Genomic DNA, 21,545 nt, shown 5'->3' on the forward strand with positions numbered 1-21,545 from the left:
TATTCTTCAAGAGTAGGTAATAAAAATTAATTACTTGGAGCAGCTTAAGCTACTTCTGTAGCAGGAGAACTTGTGACATCCTCCTGAGTTGCAAATTTGGAAGGGCTTCACAAAAGTCAGAGATGGCAGTGCAGAACAAAGGATCTGAGTTTGTAGTTTAAAGAAACTGTGATCTTAAATTGCATATATATACATATTATCTATGTAGTGTATGTACATAAGAAATAAGAGCAGAAGTAGGCCATACGGCCCCTCGAGCCTGCTCTGCCATTCAATAAGATCATGGCTGATTATTGACCTCAACTCCACTTTCCTGCCTGATCTCCATATCCCTTGATTCCCCTAGAGTCCAAAAATCAATCTATCTCAGCCTTGAATATACTCAAAGATAACACATTGGCTGATCTCCCATGGCATTACTCATGGTGGGTTGTAGGAAATGCTGTTTTATAACAATTAGGGGTGTTTGTGTCATATAGACTGAAACATCCGGGCCACTGATTTGCGATGGCCGAAGAAGTCAAATTAAATTTTTTATTAAATGGTAATTTTTGGATTTTTAACTGCAAGTTGAATTCCAAAAATCTGTCCAATATTCTGTAAAAAACCATAAATGAGTGCTCTTTATTTTATTTATATACGGGCAAAGGTTTAGGCTTGCTGATAGATATCTAGTTTCTATTAGCATCGAGAATGACCTGACAACACAAGTGGAGGGCCCCAATTCCAGATTTCCACTAGCCTTTGTGTGGAAAAAGTGTTCCTAATTGCACTCTTGAATGGACTAGCTCTAATTTTAAGATTGTGCCTCCTTGTTCTGGATTCCTCTGCCAGAGGAAATAGTTTCTTTGTATCTACTCTTGAAACTGTTTATCATTTTGAATATCTCAATTAGATCACCCCTCAACCATCTGAACTCAAGGAACTATAAGCCAAGTACGGTATATGCAACCTGTCCTCATAATTTAGCCCTTTAAGCTCTGGTATCATTCTGGTGAATCTGCACTGTTTCCATTCCAATGCCAATACAGGAAACTTTCTGATATCCGGCACTGACGGGACCGAGCTGGTGCCGTAACATCAAAAGTGCCGGACATAGCAGAGTTAATGTTTAAACATACAGAACTGAGAAGCTCCGTGTGAATCAACAAACCCTGTTGCTTAGCAACAGCTTCAAAACAGTTGGCTGCAGCTGCAAGCGCCTGTAGCTGAAGCTGTTGTTACAGCTACAGACCTTGCAGTGCTTGACTGGGGGGGGGAAAAAAGCAACGAGAACTGAAAAAAATATATAGAAAACGGCTCCTGATTTTTGCCGTTAGATTGAGTATTCCGGACATATAACCTCCGGATAAACCAAAGTTTCCTGTATATCCTTCCTGAGGTGCGGTGCCCAAAACTGAATGCAGTTGGGTTCTGACCAAGGCTTTGTACGACTGAAGCATAACGTCCTCCTCTTTGTATTCCAGGCACCTTGAGATAAAGGCCAACATTCCATTCGGCTTTTTGATCACCTTTTGTGCCTGAGTGATTTGTGTACCTGGACACACACATTTCTTTGCTCTTCCACTGTTTCTAGTCTCTCGCCATTTAGAAAATATTCAAATTTGTTTTTCTTGGATCCAAACTGGATTACCTCATACTTTCCCACATTGAACTCCATTTGTCATAGTTTTGTCCACTCGCTTAATCTGTGTTCCTTTCTAACTTCCTGCTCCCATTTACACAATTTACTGTTGTACCTCATTTAGTGTCATCTGCCAACTTGGATATACAACTCTCTCCCTTAGTCAAAATCATTGATATATAGTGAAAAGCTGAGGCCCCACTACAAATCCCCAGGGAACACAACTGATCACATTTTGCCAATCGGACTACATTCCCTTTATCCTTATTCTCTGTTTCTTACCTCCCAACCCATGTCCACTGTTGTCTCTAATTCCATGTGCTCTCATTTTTTGCTAATAATCTCTTGTGCAGAAGCTTATCAAATGCCTTCTGGAAGTCCATATAGACAACATCCATAAACACTCGCCTGTCTTCTTTGCTAGTGACCTCCTCAAAAAATTCAACTAGATTAGTCAGGCATGACCTACCCTTCACAAATCCGTGCTAACTCTTTGATCAGCTCATACTTGTTTAAATGCTCAGTCACTCTGTCCATGATGATGTATTCCAATAAATTCCCCACAAGTGTTGTTAAATTGACGGGTCTGTAGTTTCCTGGTATCTCCCTTCCTCATTTCTTAAATAATGGAGTGACATTTGCAATTTTTCAATCCAAAGGTGCAATTCGCTAATCTAGCGAGCTTTAGAAAATTATGGCTAACTCACAAGCAATTTCTTCACCTGTTTCTTTTAATACCCTAGGATGGAAACCATCAGTTCCTGGAGATTTATTTACTTTAAGTCCCATTATTTTCTTATATTAAATCCACTAAGTTCCTCCCTTTGATTTATTTTTAGTTTCCCTTGTACCGCTGATATTTTGTCCTCTTTCTCTGCTGTGAACACAGTCACAAAGGGCTGGATTTTACCAGCCCCTTGGTGGCGGGACTGCAGGGAAATGTTTAAAAAATGGGAGCGGGTCTCGAACCCGCCTCCAACCGATCTTCCCGGGAGTCGGGTACCCGATTTGCACAGGGACCTGACTCCTAGCGGCAGGAAGAGGATTATAGCTACTTAACTGCCCGTTAACAGGTAGTTAACGGGCAGTTAAGAGTCTTTTTCCCATTTGAGTCTTCTGCTGCGGGCTCCCCGATGTCTGGGAACCCTGCCAGGATAAGTGAGGCATGCTGTGGGTCTGTTATGTTGGTGTTTGGATGACTGCCAAATTGGTGTGAAGGATGCAAAGTAACAATGGTTAGTATCAGGTAAGGAAATGTTATGAAAGTAATGTTTAATGTGTTTAGATGTTTCTGCAGGTGATGAGCTGTGAAGTGTTTGTGTAGCCTCATCTCATCGGGAGAAGTGACAGATGGTTTCTGCAATCTCAGCTGCAGCTGCCATCTGATTTATCCTAAGGAGAGAGTAATTGGAGAGCCTGGGTGCAAGGGCTCACCTTTGGACAGTGATTGTCGGTATTTGACAGCACCTCAATGCTGTCAAACACTATCAAATCACCTGTCAAACAAGTGTGGTGCATATGCCTTTTAAGAAAACCGGCAGATGAAGCGTCATCAACTGACATCATCTGACACCGGCTTTCCCTTAATTGGCGGGCTTAACTAGGCCAATCTGGGCAAAATAGCGTCAGTTCATCAGACTTCGCTGGGGGCGGGACTAGAACCCGGAAGGCAGCAGTCCTGCCCCAACTCGCCTTGTAAGTAAAATCCAGCCCAAAGTATACAGCACAGAAGGAGGCCATTCAGACATTGTGCCTATGCCGGCTTTTTGGTAGAGCTATCCAATTAATCTCTCTCCCTTACTCTTTCCGTTTAACAAGTCTGCCATTTCCTTATTATCCATTATAGTATCACCTGCATCTGCCTTTAAGGGCCCACATTCACCCTTGCCACACTCTCTCAATATATTTATAAAAACTTTTTTATTGTTAGCTTTGATATATGTTGCAAGTTTTTGTTTGTGCTCCCTTTTTGCATCTCTAATTACTTTCTTTGTATCCTTTTTTTTATAACTCTCGCAGTCTGCTGGGTTTCCATTTTTGTTTTATATTTATGTAAGCCTTTTCTTTTAGCTTAATACTGTCTTACTTTGTTGACCATGGTTTCTTAACTGCACAAGTGGAGCTTTTACCTTTTTGACTGGTTTTATATTGTACCAAATACTTCTTTGAATACTTCCCACTGTTTCTCTAGGTTTACCCATTAACAACTCAGCCCAATTTACTGTGATCAATTTATTTCTCATCCTTTCAAAGTTTGCCTTACTTAAATTTAAAATTTTGGTTTGTGACCCTTCTCCTCAAACCTAATATCAAATTCAATCATATTATGGTCACTATTCACAAGCTGTTTCCTTGCAGTCAGATTCTTAACTAATTCTGGTTTGTTACTTATCACTAAATCTAGTATGGTCTTATCCCTTGTCGGTTCTAAAATGTATTGTTACAGATAACTGTCCCGAATACATTCCAGAAATTAATTGCCTTTACTACTTGAGCTAATCTGCTTCTCCCAGTCTATGTGACAATTCAAATCTGCCATTATAACCTAATTGTTTCTGTTACATACTTCCCTGATCTCTGTATTTATACATCCCCCATCCCCCACTACATCTCTACTGTCATGGGATCTGTAGACAATTCCCATCAGTGTCTTGCACCTTTTTACTGTTCCGTAGCTCTACCCATACTGTTCCCACTGCCTTACTGGTGTCCTTTCTTTCTGCTGCTGTGATTGTGTCTTTTATCAATATTGCTGTTCCATAAAGACACCGCCTTTGTTTTTAATAAAAATGTATAAATGTTACTTGAAATAAAGCTGTTAATTTTTCTCAGCTGATTTTTAAAGATGAACAAATAGAATGTGTTAAAGATTGAGAGAGAAATATTCCTTCATTTGGCTCGCTTAAATGTCACTGATGTGTCTTGGGAAATTAACCCACCTGCTCGGACTACAGGACCTGCCTTCAGTTTACAGAGGCATTATACTGGGCAAAAATATCAAATACAAGCCCAGGCTTTTGGAAACGCTGAAGTCTTCAAGTCAAAAATTAACCAAGGTATTAACAAACATACACACAATTCAGTTGATAAATTTAATCATGTTAATGTGAAATCTGTAATTTTTTGAGTTTTCTAATTTATTTAAAACCTTATTTTGAGCATTAGAAATTTCAGTTAGAGGAAAAAATTGGTATATGAGAATTTTAGTTGACTTGATTCAGTTCATCATCAAACCGTGACTGTAAAAGTTGACGTACAGTTTTCCTGGTGTGATCTACGAGTTCTCCATCATAAAACTGTGACACAGGAAGTAAGGTTAATGGCTACAAAAGGTGTATGCCATAGGCAAGACTTTTACAAAATAGGTGTATGCTGTACATACTTTTGGCGCTGTCTATAAAGCTTTCTAGTTATGGGCACTTTATTTTGTACTTTTAGCCCCAAACTGGTGACTCTCTGCAGCATCTTTGCAGTTTTGTGTTAACAGAACTCATGACCGTTAAAATTCTTTGTAATGTTATACTATAGCAATATTTATTGTAATTAGAAGTTGCTTATATGTAGTAGTTGCATGGATATTTGTTGCATATTCTGTTTCTATTTGGTAGTGCCTGGGGGCTATTTTTCATTGGTCCCAGATCACATCTGCAGATTACATTGTGGAACTGCCAGCACAGTCTCGCTTTCCCTTCAGGCATTGGTTGCAAATCTGTTCTTTCCTATTCTTTCCCCCCCCTCCCACAAACCGGATTTTTCCCAACTCATTCAAAATAGTATTAGCTTTACACTGTACTGTCTGCATACATAGGGAACAATAAAAATACTTTATGTAATACAATTGTCATATTGGGAAAATAACCAGCAATTTGAGACTAGTATTTTTATTAAACTAAATTGTACTTTGTAATTTATGAAAATGGAACTTGCTGCTTAATGCTACCAAAATTGTGTTTTTTTTTAAAAAAAAGCACTTTTTGCTATTTTATAGCCTGATGGGATGTGCACCCTAGACTCCAGGTAAGAGGCTTGCCAGGGAACTGCATAATATTTCTTGGCCCTTACTAATGTTGCTATATAACAACAACTTGTATTTATATAGTGCCTTTAACGTAGTAAAACATCCCAAGGTGCTTCACAGGAGTATTATAAGACAAAAAATATGACACCGAACCATATAAGGAGAAATTAGGGCAGATAACCAAAAGGTAGGTTTTAAGGAGCATCTTAAAGGAGGTCAAAGATGTAGAGGAGGAGAGGTTGAGGCAGGGAATCCCAGAGCTTAGGGCCTAGGCAGCAGAAGGCACTGCCACCAATGGTTGAGCGATTTATAGTCCGGGATGCTCGAGGGCAGGATTAGAAGAGCGCAAATATCGTGGTGGGGGGGATTACAGAGATGGGGAGGAGCGAGGCCATGGAGGGATTTGAAAACAAGGATGAGAATTTTGAAATCGAGGCCTTGCTTAACCGGGAGCCAGTGTAGGTCAGCGAGCACAGGGATGATGGGTGAACTGGACTTGGTGCGAGTTAGAACATGGGCAGCTCAAGTTTACGTAGGGTAGAATGTGGGAGGCTAGCCAGGAGTGCATTAGAATAGTCAAGTCTAGAGGCATGGATGAGGGTTTCAACAGCGGATGAGCTGAGGCAAGGGTGGACTCGGGCGATGTTACGGAGGTGGAAATAGGCGGTCTTAGTTATGCTGCGGATATGTGGTTGGAAGCTCATTTCAGGGTCAAATATGACACCAAGGTTACGAACAGTGTGGTTCAGCCTCAGACAGATGATAGGGATGGAGTCAGTGGCTAGGGAACGGAGATTGTGGTGGGGACCGAAAACAATGGCTTCGGTCTTCCCAATACTTAATTGGAGAAAATTTCTGCTCATTGGACAAGCAGGCTGACAATTTAGAGACCGTGGAGGGGTCGAGAGGAGGTAGAGAGGTAGAGCTGGGTGTCGTCGGCGTACATGTGAAAACTGTTCGGATGATGTCGCCAAGGGGCAGCATGTAGATGAGAAATAGGAGGGTGCCAAGGATAGATCCTTGGGGGACACCAGAGGTAATTATGCGGGAGCAGAAAGAAGCCATTGCAGGTGATTCTCTGGCTACAATTAGATAGATAAGAATGGAACCAGGCAAGTGCAGACCCACCCAGCTGGACGACGGTGGAGAGGGAAGGAGTGGTCAACCGTATCAAAGGTTGCAGGTACGTCAAGAAGGAGGAGGAGGGATAGTTTAACTTTGCCACAGTCACAAAGGATGTCATATGTGACTTTATAACAACAACAGCTTAAATTTATATAGCACCCTTAACTAGTAAAATGTCCCAAGGCGCCTTACTAGCCAGTTGGTAGGGGAAGGAGCATTTTTGTTGTTGTCTTTTTCCAATTGGAAAAGTACTTTGATCCAACTTGCTGCATGTAACCATTGCCTACGATTGGCAACTTGCCATCTGTTGGAAACCAAATTTGAATGTTATCTATTGCTAAATTTGAATCCCTGATATCTATGCTGTAGAGTGGTGCATTATGTTGCATTGCCAACCTCCTTCCTGAGAACTGTTCATTTATACTCTAGCTTTTGAGCGTCACTTGAACTTTGAAACCAAATATTACACCTTGTCATGTCTTCAGAGAAGTCTCAAGTCACTTCACCTACAATGAACTACTTTTGAAATGCAATGACTGTTAGGTAGGCAATACAACAGCTGCTTTGCATATGGAAAGATTCCACAAACCAGTGTAAAGCACTCGCTGAGAAGAATTGGCATTACAACCAGGCAGCGTAAACATACATTGCTGAGCTTGAATCTCTTACTGCAGCCAGCCAGCCTCAGACCGCAGCACAAATGCAGAAAAAAACTTAAACTTCAAATTCAGATATTGAATTGGGACACTGGATTAAATGGAGAGATGTATTAAATCTGGTCTGTTGTTTTGCTTACAACCTTTGGCTGTTTTGAAATTTGCATTAATGTTTTCCCTTTATTTTTATTTGCCAGTATTTTACCCTACTTATTCAAACTTTTTTTTTCAAATTTGTAAGATTATCCCTTGCTGAATGGGTGCTTTCGTAGCCTTTTACCTCGGGGACCTTGGTTGAAATCCAGCCTAGACTGGTAGAGTGCAAGTCTCCTCTGTCTGCTGGCTGTAAGGTAGTATGTGAAATGAGGTTGGACTTCAGCCTGGTTCCTGGTGGGCACATGGCTTCAGTGCAAAACTTCCCCTAATCTGTACTAATTGGCAATCTCTCAGTCAGAGAGACCGTGGGATGGCCATTCTAGCAAATGGTGAGATATGTTGGGGCAGAAGAGATGAAGCATTACTTTACATTGTGATGTGCTAAACTTGATCTGGGAGTGCTTGATGCTGATGAATGTTTTGAAATAAGGATTATAGACCCAACCCTTCCATCGCTCACCATGAGTACAATCTTTTTAAAAAAAAGAAAAAAAACAAAAGGGGAATAAAGTCTCCTTACAGAAGGGCTAGGTTTATTCATTTATATACTTCATTTCTACCAATGTTAGTGGCGGTGTGTGTAGGTCAAGGGTTCACACTCGTGGTTTGTCAATAGGTGCATTTCAGAGCAAAGGACAGTCATTTGTCTAGGGGAATCCTTGTACCTCAACAGCTGGTTATGGTGTAATAGAGGCATAGGAGCAAGGTAGCTGGTTCTGTTATTGTGGATGCAAAGGAACTTGGAGCCAAGAAAGCAGAACAAGTAACTAAAGGTGGAGCAAAGAGGTAAGAGAGAATGCTAATTTCATCTTGACGGTTTTGATGATTGACAAACACCTGTGGTTTGGTGCCATGTGAACTGTTCAATAGTTCACTAATGTAATCCGCAGCCATCCATATTTATGCCCTCTTCCTTCTGGCATTTTGTTCTATTTTTGTTTTCTCCAGACTTGATGCATCAATGATTTAATTTGCTTCCTTATCTCCAATCTGTTCGGCAGATCCTCTCCTATTTGTATAGTAATCTTTATTCTTCTTTAATTGTCTTGTGTTCTCTACATTTGATCTTTTTCCCTACAGGTTCCACCTACAGACAACTTCCTGGCCAAACTGTGGAGGTTTTTAACCCTTTCTTTCACCAGCTACTACCAGATTGAGATGCTGTGTTGTAGGATCCCACTTTGTATTCTCTTTATATTCCACTATAATAAACAGCTTTACTTGATTTTTTTAAAGTAAATTTGAGTTTTTATTTATGCATAATATCCAAACAAGCTGTTGTTTTTTTTAAATACAGGTACAAGAAGACTCAAGCAACACTTTCTACTGCTGGATCTAAGACCTCCAGTGCCATTTCCAGTGTTGGCTCAGTTCTTAGTAGGACGCTGGGAGAAATCAAGTAAGTTTGCTCTTGAGAGACTGTTGCAATTGTGTCATTTGCTATACAGGCATAAAGTTGTCAAATATTTTGAACTGCATAAAGTCAAGAACCTGTGTACTTTTTTAACTAACAACACAGTGGTTTCAAAATGTATTGTCAAGTCTTTTACAGTGAAAGTACGAATAGTGCTTTTAATTGTGCTCCTCTATTTTAAATCTGCCAACGCACTAGTAGTGAAACTTGAATCATCTCTAATTGCAAACTTGTGTTCTGCTGGTGTCTTATCTCCAATCCATAAACTAAAACTACCAAGAATTTGAACTAGGTGAAGCCTGGTGAAATCCACCTTGTAGAAAAATTGAAAATCCATCTTGGCTCATTGAATGTATCAACTGATCAAATCATGGAGCTGCACAAACATCAGTATTTGTAGTAGTCTACCGCCTCTTGGTCTGTTTATCTAATGAAAACTTGCAAGTCTGATGCCCTAAATGGGAGAGGCAATGCAAAGTATTAGCGCTCTGATTACTGGCAGCTCCAATCCCCATTAAATTAAATTTTAAAAATAGCAGCTTATACACTGTCGGGCTAAAAAATTCTCTGTTTTGCTAAGTATGTTAAAGATATTGAGAGTAGCTGTGTTATTGCAAAAAATAATTTAATACTAATAAATTAGAGACTTAAAACAAACTAAGAATAAAAGGTTTTTGTGGGAGTCTTTTTCTTTGCTCTCTCACCTTCCATATTCTCTTTACATTGATTCTTCCTTTTAACGCTTTATGCTATTTCTTACTTTTTACTATTTAAGAACAGTCTTGCCTGTTGTTCACATTCCATCGTCCCACTGTCCATTCTGGAACTTGAGCCAATGTGAGTAAAATTTGGTTCCCTGTGGACTTGGTGGAAAGACAGTTTTAATCAAGGAATTGAATCTTAAAGTTCCTTCTGATCATACCATTGGGTCAAACTTCAACATCTTTTCAGAACAGACATTACAAAGATACAAAATGCTCAAGATAATTTGTCAGCAGCCATGGGGAGTGACTGCACTGAAATAATTTGTCTCGCTGGTGGCGGGCCAGGGTTAAGATAAACCTTTTATTGTTTCTATTCATAGTTGACAATGCTAGGTGGATTAATGAGACTGATTTTTGCATCTTGTATTTCAAAATACTATTTTTCTGCTTTAGAAATCGTTTAATGATTAGGGCTGCTAAGTGTAGCATGTGTCTAGCTCATAGTTTTGCATTGTTTTGTGTGCAAGTTCCCCACATTTCTCACTCTCTCTAACATCAACCTCATTTTGCTATTAACTAGCTAAACAAGAAAGTAGTCTACTATACAGTAACTGGCTTTATTTGTATGAAACTAAACTACTGGACTAAGGTACAGAATATTTTTGTGGTGAAGTGTAAACTCAATATTGGTAGGTAAGTACAAATTTAGTCTCTGTTCACATCAGACACTTAAGATTAAAGATACGGTTATTTGGTTTGATTGTAACTATTCAGAGGATCATAATGAGCTGAATTTGACCAAGATCACTTCAGAGACTATCCTTTTACATTGTATGAACTGAATATACAACCTGTCCACATAACTAGGTACTTGTTACATCACCACAAGATGCATACAGCAGTCTTTAGGCAACCTGTTAATACAGTGACCATGCAAAAGTTGGTACAGTATTAGTAAGAAGTAAATTTAATGAATAGCCAATTATGGCTTCTTTTTCCTTCCTTTAATAAAGATTGATGTATTTTTATATTAATTTTGTTTACTTTGCTCCTTGTTCCCTGTTTTTTCCCCCAGTGGTGAAGCAACTGCCATACCATTAAGCATCTTCTCATTGTTGGCACAGTTGAGAGTAAGAGCTAATGTGTGGAGGGTGCTGGATACAAAATTATGTTCTACAGCTCTTTGACACAGCATTTTGTCGTCCTCCTGTTGGCACTCCAGGGATTGCCTACCACTTTTATTAATAAAAAAATAATTTTTTAAGCAAGTTTTTACTATTCTCTTCCCTCCCCCCCACTACCACGCCCCAACCAAAATAACTCTGAAGCTGTATGAATGCTGAAATGCTCTTTTTTTTAAAGAAAGTTAATTTGATTATGAATCTTGTCTCTGAATCGTTTCAGGTACAGATTTAAAAAAAAAAAAACTTTTTAAGAAAAGTTCCACTCATGTGAATAGAGCCTATAGTGCTGTGGTTTTCTCAGCTACCCTGCATGATTATTAGTGTGCTGTTTTGCATGTTAAAGAAAAGTCGCATTTGGATTGATTCTGAAATTAGTTTGAAATGTGTAGCTGCATGTATTTTGCTTTGTGTATTCCGGATGCTCTGATCCTCCTAACATTTATTTTTGTGGTTAAAAATTTATTCCATTTCATGCACATCAAAATATATACAATTCTGCACTAGTGTTGAGCATTTTCCCAGATAAAACATGACATTCATTTTAAAGAATAACCTGGTTGTATGTATAATACTATAAAGAGTAAGATTTAGGAATATATTCCTCTCAGAGCTGTAATGTATCACTGAAAATTATTGGAAGGCTATAAAGCAGAATCAACTTGAAACTTTGCAGAATAAGGCCTATTGTTGAAGAGCTAGAATGTAAACTCTGTACTGCCGGACATTCTACATTAAAATACACTTAAGTAGTTGTGGGGGAGGAAACCATTTGAAAAGCTGCTTGGACGTTAAGAAATAATTGGTTGCTGTGATTTGTTAAACTTGGGTATGAAGGTTAGTTCGGTTATCCACTAACAAATGTAGTTCAGATAAGATGGGGATATTTATAGACTAGATGTTAAGTAAATCTGTTTGGTATGTAATAGCAAATTGTCAATAGTCATTATTCTGTACGTCTAGCTGAAGTTTGCACATAGCAGGGTTAGATTGGGTCTGTTTTGAGTGGGGGGGGGTTGGGGAGAGACTGATCTTCCCAGCCATTGGCACGTTTACTTGGGGTTACTGCTGATTGGGTCAAACTCAAATATTGGGAGTTGGTGGCACTCGCTCCTGACTAAAGCCAAATCAAAAGCAGCTTTAAATTCTGAAATCTAAGGGTGGTAGAAATAACAATGAATTGCTTTAAAACAGAAAACTGAGGTATAGCTTCTAGCGAGCTATTAAGCGATAAGAATTCAATGCTGCTCATTATTGAAACATGGAATGATAGTTTTTGCACAACTAAAACACAATGACAATCTAGGTAGTAGAAAGAAAGACTTGCATTAATATAGCGTATTTCACAACCTCCGGACGTCTCAAAGCGCTTTACAGCCAATGATGTACTTTGGAAGCGAGGAAACGGTTTCCCCATAGCCCTGCCAGCTTTTCCCTTCAAGTATTTATACAGTTCCCTTTAGAAAGTTATTACTGAGTCTGCTTCCACCACCCTTTCAGGCAGTGCATTCCAGATTATCATAACTTGCTGTGTAAATTTTTTTCCCTTCATATCGCCTCTGGTTCATTTTCCAATTACTTTAAATCTGTGTCCTCTGGTTACCGACCCCTCTGCCACTGGAAACAGTTTCTCCTTATTTACTCCATATCAAAATCCTTCATGAATTTGAATACCTTGATCAAATCTCTCAACCTTTTCTGCTCCAAGGAGAACAACCCCAGTTTCTCTTGTCTCACCACGTAACTGGTCTTTCATTCCTGGTACCATTCTAGTACATCTCCTCTGCACCCTCTTGAAGGCCTTGACATCCTTCCTAAAGTGTGGTGCCCAGAATTGGCCGCAGTACTCCAGCTGGGCCTAACCAGTGTTTTATATAGCTTTAGCATAACTTTCTTGCTTAACTCTATGCCTCTATTTATAAAGCCAAGGATCACCAAGGTCATCACATTGACCCCTGGGGAAAGCCACTGCAAACTTCCCTCCAGTATGAAAAACAACCATTCACCGCTACTCTCTGTCTTCTGTCACTTAATTTAGTATCCATGCAGCCCCTGCCCCTTAATCCCATGGGCTTCAATTTTGCTAACTAGTCTATTATGTGGTACTTTATCAAATGCCTTTTGAAAGTCCATATACAGGAAACTTTGGTTTATCCGGAGGTTAACTGTCCGGAATGCTTGAGCCACCGGCAAAAATCAGGAGCCATTTCGTTAGGGTTTTTTTTCTTTTCGTTGCTTTTTTTTCACCAGTCAGGCTCTGCAAGGTCTCGCTGAAGCTGTTGCTAAGTTACAGAGACGCTTGCAAGGTACGGCCGACTGTTTAGAAGCTGTTGCTAGGGTTTGTTGCCAGATACGGAGCTCAAAATCTCCGTATGTTTCAACATTAGCGCTGGTTTGTCCAGCAGTTTTGATGGGACGGCAACAGCTCGGTCCCATCGGTGCCGGACAGCACAAAGTTTCCTGTACACATCAACCGCACTGCCCTCATCAACCCTCTCCAGTACTTCATTAAAGAACTCAATTAAATTAGTCAAATATGATTTGCCATTAACAAATCAGTGCTGGCTTTCATTTATTAACCCATATTTTTCCAAGTGCCAATTAATTTTGCCCAGGATTATTGTCTCTCAAAGTTCCCCCACAAAAAACATTGGGCTAACTGGCCTGTAGTTGCCAGGTTTATCCCTGTCCCCTTTTTAGAACAGATGTAACATTTTCAATCGTCCAGTCCTCTGGCACCACTTCCATATCTAAGGAGGATTGGACGATTGTGACCACAGCCTCCACAATTTCCACTCATTACTTCCCTCAGCAACCTAGGATGCATCCTATCTGGACTAGGTGACTTCTACTTTGAGCACTGCCAACCTCCTCTTTATCTATTTTTATCCTATCCAATTTCTCTGCTACCTCCTACTTTACTGTGACATTGGCAGCATCTTTTTCTTTAGTGAAGACTGATGCAAAATACTCATTTAGTACCTCCGCCATGCCCTCTGCTTCCATAAGATCAACTCTGTTTTTGTCCCTAATCGGCCCCACCATCCTTTGACTACCCTTTTACTATTTATAAAAGACTTTTGGGTTCCCTTTTATGTTGCCCACTAATCTATTCTCATACACACTCTTTGCCTGATTCGTTTCCTATTTCAGTTCTCCTCTGTACTCTGTATTTAGTTTGGTTCTCTACTGAATGATAAACCTGATATTTATCATAAACTCTTTTCTGTTTCATTTTATATCTCTATAACTTAGTCATCCTGGGAGCTCCTAGTTTTGGATGCCCTTCCTTTCCCCCTTGTGAGAATGTATCTAGTCTGTACCCAAACCATTTCCTGCCAATCATTGATTCTAATCCACCTGGGCCAGATCCATTTTCAACTTGCTGATATTAGCTCTCCTCCTCCAGTTGAGTATTTTCACATTTGATTTTTCCTTGTCTTTTTCCATAACTACTCTGCTCTAAACCCATCGACAAATCACTGTTTCCCAAATGCTGCCCCACTGAAACATGCCCCACTTCATTCCCAGAGCTACATCCAGCACTGCTTCCTTCCTCGTTGGGCTGGAAACATACTGATCAAGAAAGTTCTCCTGTACCCATTTCAGGAATTCCTTCCCCTCTTTGCTGTTCAATCTGTTACTTTCCGAGTCTAATGTAGGATAATGTTCAATAGAAATGGTGGGAATATGTGACATTCTTAAGTATGATAGATAGCTGAACAATGTTTATTGGTTATGTTATATAATGTAACATAATGAATCAGAAAAAACATTTAACTGAATGTAACAAATTCTCAATATTTTTACCTCTAGGCTCGCAATAAGCATGTTATTCCATACTTGCCCATTGTGTACTCTGTTAATATCACACAAACTTTCAACTTTTATTTAGTGGGAATTATAAGGAGTATGCAAGGTGTTTTAATACTTGGAAGTGGCTGTCAAATTCTTAGTATGTTTGGCTGCCAGATTGAGTGTTCTTTTGACAAAAAAAATTCTGTCTTGAAGTTGCTACTAAAAACTCTATTTGGCTTTGACTGGACAGTGCTTCAGAAATATGCATATAATCACTGAATTATGCACTCACTCAAATAAGGTCAATTTAATTCTACCATTGATTTAAGTGTCCACATTTCAGAGCTTAATATGGTATTGCTTCTAATGCCAGTTTATACAGTGTCTATATTTTTACAGCAAACTGGAACTAATTTAGTGAATATATTTGTATTTTTGAGTGATTGTTCTGTCGCAGGTTTTTTTTTTAAGCCCCATAAGTCAACTGGAAAAAAAACTGTCTTAATAATTGGAACTGTTGCAGCCTGAGATGTTTTCACCTAAATCCCTCTTGGGGGTTTTCAGTATGGCAGCCAGAAGCTTTTTGACAGATTCAAATGTGTAGTTCTGATATTTCTTCATCCTGAAATAACACTAAATGAACATTAATCACCATGCGAGGGATATGCTGCTTTTGGTGTTCTCTGTAGTGCAAGTTAGTGATATTATTGGCCTGAATTCTGTCTGTTCTGGCTGACCTATCTTTTCCTTTTTGTTATTGGCTTATTTCAGGTCTCACCCTTTTTCTCAGTCCTTTAGGTAAGATAAATGTGTAGCCTGTTATAGGGCATAGACTCAAGTCTGACGTGGGCATTTTGTATTCATAAACTGGTGAACATTTTCTTCACCTTGAGTTAATTTAGCAAATCAAGAGCTCAAGTTTAAGGGTGCATTCACACAATAACTAACTTTGATATGAAGTGGTTTTGTTTTGCACAGATGTTGCAGTTAGTGTAAATTCAGACTGAATTTGATTCAGAACCTGACCTGACACCAGAACATAGGAACAGGAATAGGCCAGTCAGGCCCTCGAGCCTGTTCTGTCATTCAGTCAGGTCATGGCTGACCTGTACCTCAACTCCATTTACCCATCTTTGATTTATATCCCTTGATACTTTTAACTAACAAAAATCTGTTGATCTCAGTCTTGAAAATTTCAATTGACCCAGCATCTTTTGGGGAGAATTCCAGATTTCCACTACCCCTTGTGTGGAAAAAATGCTTCTTGATTTCACTCTTCAATGTCCTAGCTCTAATGTTAAGATTGTGCCCACTTGTTCTGGATTCACCCAGCAGAGGAAATAGTTTCTCTGTATCTACCCTATCGAATCCTTTTGTCATTTTAAATACATTGATTAGATCACCCCTCAACCTTTTAGACGCGAGGGACTGTAAACCAAGTTTATGCAACCTAGTGAAGAAGGCTAAGAATTCCTGGAGGAGATCGTCACGCCACTTTCAGTTCGGGCCTGATGCTCAATTTGCACTTCCAGGCTTGGCCACAGTACAGAGCCAAGACAGATTTGCGCTGATGTTAAACATACAGCAAGAATGCACCATAAAGGATTTTTCCTCCTAGACACAATTGCTGCCCTATGATTACTCGGTGTATAATTTGAACTGATTCTGTAGACACTAAGTTGAGGCCAGGTGCTCCAAGCAGATTGGGAAGTCTGAGGGCCAAAGGACTTTGCAGTGCTCATGCGTGAAGAGGCCTGGGAGCAGGTCATGTCCCCCATACCGTTGGGATTGGGCATGTCCTGAGCAACACCATGAAAGGGAGAAAATCGGGGGCTTTTTGAATATTTGTCATCTTTCTTAATTAATTTATGTTCAGAATGTAGTTTACTTAAAAAGCATCAAGTATTTTATTCTTATATAAAAGGAAATCAATGTGACGGTTTTATATAAACAGCTTCAACTTATGAAGAATTAGCTGTTTTTTGTGTGCGTTGCAGGTTCTTGTTTGTGTAGCTTTTGATCTTGCATTTGTAAAATTACTGTTTAGAATGTTTGCTGTCATGAGAAAGCAACGCTTACTCTACTTGTTCATTGTTTGATAACCTTACATGCCCATTGGGCAAACATTTCTCTTTATAACTTGGGCTACTTGTTCATTTCTTCTTAATGCTTCCGAGTAGCAGTTACTCCATACGTCATTCAATAAGCATGCCTGCCATGAGGTAATGTATTATTACTACATTAATTTGATCTTGAAACCTCTTCCTTTCTGTGAAGTTTCTGCATTCCTGCTAATACTTACTCCTTTAATTACCCAGTAGTGCAGCATTTCATTTTGTTATTAGTTTTGCCTTGTATGCGTCCCAAGTTTAGTACCATTTATTGCTGGTCCTAATGTTTTACCATAATTGTACAGTTTTATGATTTATATAAAATGTAGTTATTCAATTAACTGGTTCGATACCAAGGACTTGCTGAACTGTCAACAGTTCTGTGATTTAAATGTATTTGGTTTAATTATCAAACATTCAAAAATTTCTCTCTTGATTTCAGGGAATCGCCTACCTTTAAGTCATTTGAAGAAAGCGTTGGAAATCTAAAGGTATGAAATAAAACCAAATGTGCCAGCCACACTTTAAAACATTGTCTGCTAATTGGAAAGCAAATTCAGTGTGGAGAAATAGATTCTCACATACTGCAATTCCCATTATTTTTCTCATTGCATCAAAAGCAATTCTCACCCCAAAAAAAACTTGCACCTCACTACATTTATAATGATCTCCAAATTGTGGATTCTAATTGAGCACGTGGTCCTGGCCATTTAACAAGTTTCAGCTGTGGCAAATGGTTTATTTCCATGGGATGAAATGTGGAATGAGTTTCTCCATCATTGTCTGGGTGTCATACCCAGCTAAAAACTGATTGTCAAGTGGTTGCGTGAGTGCATTAAACGGCAAGCTTCAATAATGGACAGGAATATCCTCCTTAAAAACATCATAACCAGGGCGTCGGATTTATGGTGACTGTATTAATCAAATTCCATTTTCTTTGCATAGGAATTCTGGGATTTTTTTTAAATGCCATTCCTTCTGTTTGCAGCTTCTAATTTATTTTAGGGATTGAATTATGTCAATTTTTCAGTGAAAACTGCCCATCAATGGACTTTATTGTACCCGTGTAAGGGAGCACTCTATAGATTACAGAAGTGCACCTACCTGTAACTGTCTAGTGCCAATTTTATATCAAGGTGGAACCCCTGGAAGTAACCTGTTGGAGACTTGTATTCTGGCCTGAAATGCATAATATTACACACACATTTTGTACCTAAAATGTTCATTATCTATCTATATAATGTATTCAATTTGCTGTGTACCTTGCAAACTCCTTATGGACTATTAATCCAGAGACATGAGTTCAAATCCCACCATGGCAGCTGGGGAATTTAAATTCAGTTAATTAAATAAATCTGGAATAAAAAGCTAGTATCGGTAAAGGTGACCATGAAACTAATGGATTGTCATTAAAAACCCATCTGGTTCACTAATGTCCTTTTAAGGGAAGGAAATCTGACTCCCTTACCCGGTCTGGCCTATATGTGACGGCAGACCCACAGCAATGTGGTTGACTCTCAACTGCCCTCAGAAATGACCTAGCAAACCACTCAGTTGTAACAAACGCTATGAGAAACAATAATAAGAATAAAACCGACGGACCACCCGGCACACCCAGTCCAGTCGACCCTGTAAAGTCCTCCTCACTAACATCTGGGGACTTGTGCCAAAACTGGGAGAGCTGTCCCACAGACTAGTCAAGCAACTGCCTGACAGTCATACCCACAGAATCCTCCATTACCATTCTTGGATATGTCCTGTCCACACCAGCAGGACAGACCTACCAGGGGTGGTGGCACAGTGGTATTCAGTCAGGAGGTAGTGGCCCTGGGCGTACTCAACATTGACTCCGGACTCCATGAAGTCTCATGGCATCAGGTCAAACATGGGCAAAGAAACCTCCTGCTGATTACCACCTACTGCTCTTCTCGGCTGATGAATCAATACTCCTCCTCCATGTTGAAAATCACTTGGAAAAAGCACTGAGGGCAGCAAGGGCACAGAATGTACTCTGGGTGGGGGACTTCAATATTCATCACCAAGAGTGGCTCGGTAGCACCACTAGTGACCGACTCCTGAAGGACATAGCTACCAGTCTGGGCTTGTGGCAGGTGGTGAGAGAACCAACACGAGGGAAAAACCTACTTGACCTCGTCTTCAACAATCTACCTGTCACAGATGCATTTGTCCTTGACAGTATTGGTAGGAGTGACCACTGCACAGTCATTGTGGAAAATTAAGTCCCGTCTTCACACTGCGGACATCCTCCATCGTGTTGTGACACTACCACTGTACTAAATGGGATAGATTCAGAACAGATCTAGCGGCTCAAAACTGGGCATCCATGAGGTGCTGTGGGCCATCAGAAGCAGCAGCAGAATTGTATTCCACCACAATCTGTAACCTCATGGCCCAGGATATCCCTCACTGTACCATTACCATCAAGCCAGGGGACCAACCCTGGTTCAATGAGTGTAGAAGAGCATGCCAGGAGCAGCACCAGGCGATTCTAAAAATGAGGTGCCAAACTGGAAAAGCTTCAACACCGGACTAAATGCATGCGAACAGCGGAAGCAGCATGCCATAGAATCCATCCCCCTTGCAATAAAGGCCAACATTCCATTTGCCTTCCTAAGTTATCATGGGTGACTTTAATTACATATAGATTGGGCTAACCAAATTAGTAACAATACTGTGGAGGAGGAATTCCTAGAGTGTATACGGGATGGTTTCCTGGACCAATATGTCGGTGAACCAACTAGAGATCAGGCCATCTTAGACTGGGTATTATGTAATGAGACAGGATTAATTAGCAATCTTGTTGTGCGAGGCCCCTTGGGGAGGAGTGATCATAATATGATAGAATTCTTCATTAAGATGGAGAGTGAAGTAGTTGACTCAGAGTCTCGGGTCCTGAATTTAAATAAAGGAGACTATGATGGTATGAGCCTTCGTAGCAAGAGGGTTCGAATACAGGAACAAGGATGTCTTGCTGCAGTTGTACAGGGCCTTGGTGAGATCACACCTTGAGTATTGTGTGCAGTTTTGGTCACCTTATCTGAGGAAGGATGTTCTTGCCATGGAGGGAGTGCAGCGAAGATTCACCAGGCTGATACCTGGGATGGCAGGAATGACTTATGAGGAGAGATTGGGTCGATTGGGCTTATACTCGCTGGAGTTTAGAAGAATGAGAGGGGATCTCATTGAAACTTATAAAATTCTAACATGACTAGACAGACTAGATGCAGGAAGGATGTTCCCGATGGTCGGGGAGTCTTAAGGATAAGGGGTAAGCCATTTAGGACAGAGATGAGGAATTTCTTCACCCAGAGAGTGGTGAAACTGTGGAATTCTCTACCACAGAAGGCAGTTGAGGCCAATTCATTAAATATATTAAAGAAAGAGTTGGATATGTTTCTTAAGGCTTAAGGGATATGGGGAGAAAGCAGGGACCGGGTACTGAATTTGGATGATGAGCCATGATCTCATTAAATGGCGGAACAGGCTCGAGGGGCCGAATGGCCTACTCCTGCTCCTATCTTCTATGTTTCTATGTTAATTACTTGCTGTACCTGCATGCTAATCATTTGTGTTTCATGTATGATGACCCCCAGATCCCTCTCTACCGCAGCATTATGTTGTCTCTTTTCATTTTAAATAATTTGCTTTTTTATTTTTCCTACCAAAGTGGATAACCTCACATTTTATTCTGATGAAGGGTCCCTGACATGAAATGTTAACTCTGTTTCTCTCTCCACGGATGCTGCCTGGCCTGCTGAGTATTTCCAGCATTTTTTGTTATTTTTAACCTCACATTTTCCCACATTATACTCCAGCTGCCAAATTTTTGCCCACTCACTTAACCTATCGATATCCCTTTGCAGACTGTGTCCTCCTCACAACTTGCGTTCCCATCTAACTTTGTATCATCAGCAAATTTGGCTGCAGTACACATGGACCCTTCATCCAAGTCATTAATATAGATTGTAAATAGTTGAGGCCCCAGCACTGATCCCTGTGGCACCCCACTAGTTACAGTTTGCCAACCGGAAAATGACCCATTTATTCCGACTCTGTTTTCTGTTAGTTAGCCAATCCTCTATCCTTGCTACTATATTACCCCCAACCCTGTGAGCTCTTATCTTGTGCAGTAACCTTTTATGTGGCACCTTATCAAATGCCTTCTGGAAATCCAAATACACTACATCTACTGGTTCTCCTTTATCCACCCTGCCCGTTACATCCTCAAAGAACTCTAGTAAATTTGTCAAACACGATTTCTCTTTCATACAATCAAGCAGTGTCAACGTGGTTTTATTATGATTTACTAAATGCCCTGCTATTACTTCCTTAAAAATGGATTCCAGCATTTTCCCAATGACAGATGTTAGGCTACCTGGCCTATAGTTTCCTGCTTTTTGCCTCCCTCCTTTCTTGAATAGGGGCGTTACAATCCACTGGGACCTTTCCAGAATCCAGGGAATTTTGGTAGAGTACAACCAATGCATCCACTATCTCTGCAGCCACTTCTTTTAAGTGGACTTGTCAGCCTTTAGTTCCATTAGTTTGCCTTGTACTTTTTCTCTAGTGATAGTCATTGTTTTAAGTTCCTTCCTCCCTATTGCCCCTTGATTATCAATTATTATTGGGATGCTTTGTGTCTTCTACCGTGAAGACTGATACAAAATATTTGTTCAAAGTCTCTGCAATTTCCCTGTTTCTCGTTATTAATTCCCCAGTCCCATCCTCTAAGGGACC

General features: G+C 40.0%; 1 protein-coding gene across 8 annotated transcripts in view; it reads left to right on the plus strand.

Annotated features, from left to right (window-relative positions):
* The window catches only part of tpd52l2b (tpd52 like 2b), a 61,526-nt gene that overhangs the window by 24,258 nt on the left and 15,723 nt on the right, over positions 1 to 21,545 (plus strand). For 3 of the 8 annotated variants that reach the window (XM_086005470.1, XM_086005467.1, XM_086005468.1), the window contains 4 exons: positions 8,877 to 8,978; positions 15,448 to 15,474; positions 16,857 to 16,898; positions 17,230 to 17,278. In XM_086005470.1, coding sequence (XP_085861596.1) covers positions 8,877 to 8,978; positions 15,448 to 15,474; positions 16,857 to 16,898; positions 17,230 to 17,278 — 220 coding nt within the window. The remainder of the gene's footprint in view (positions 1 to 8,876; positions 8,979 to 15,447; positions 15,475 to 16,856; positions 16,899 to 17,229; positions 17,279 to 21,545) is intronic. The other 5 variants (XM_086005474.1, XM_086005469.1, XM_086005472.1 and 2 more) reach the window with 3 other exon arrangements.

This window comes from Somniosus microcephalus, chromosome 13 (assembly GCF_052327205.1).
Source record: "Somniosus microcephalus isolate GS21.2 chromosome 13, FLI_Smic_1.0, whole genome shotgun sequence".
NCBI lineage: Eukaryota > Metazoa > Chordata > Chondrichthyes > Squaliformes > Somniosidae > Somniosus > Somniosus microcephalus.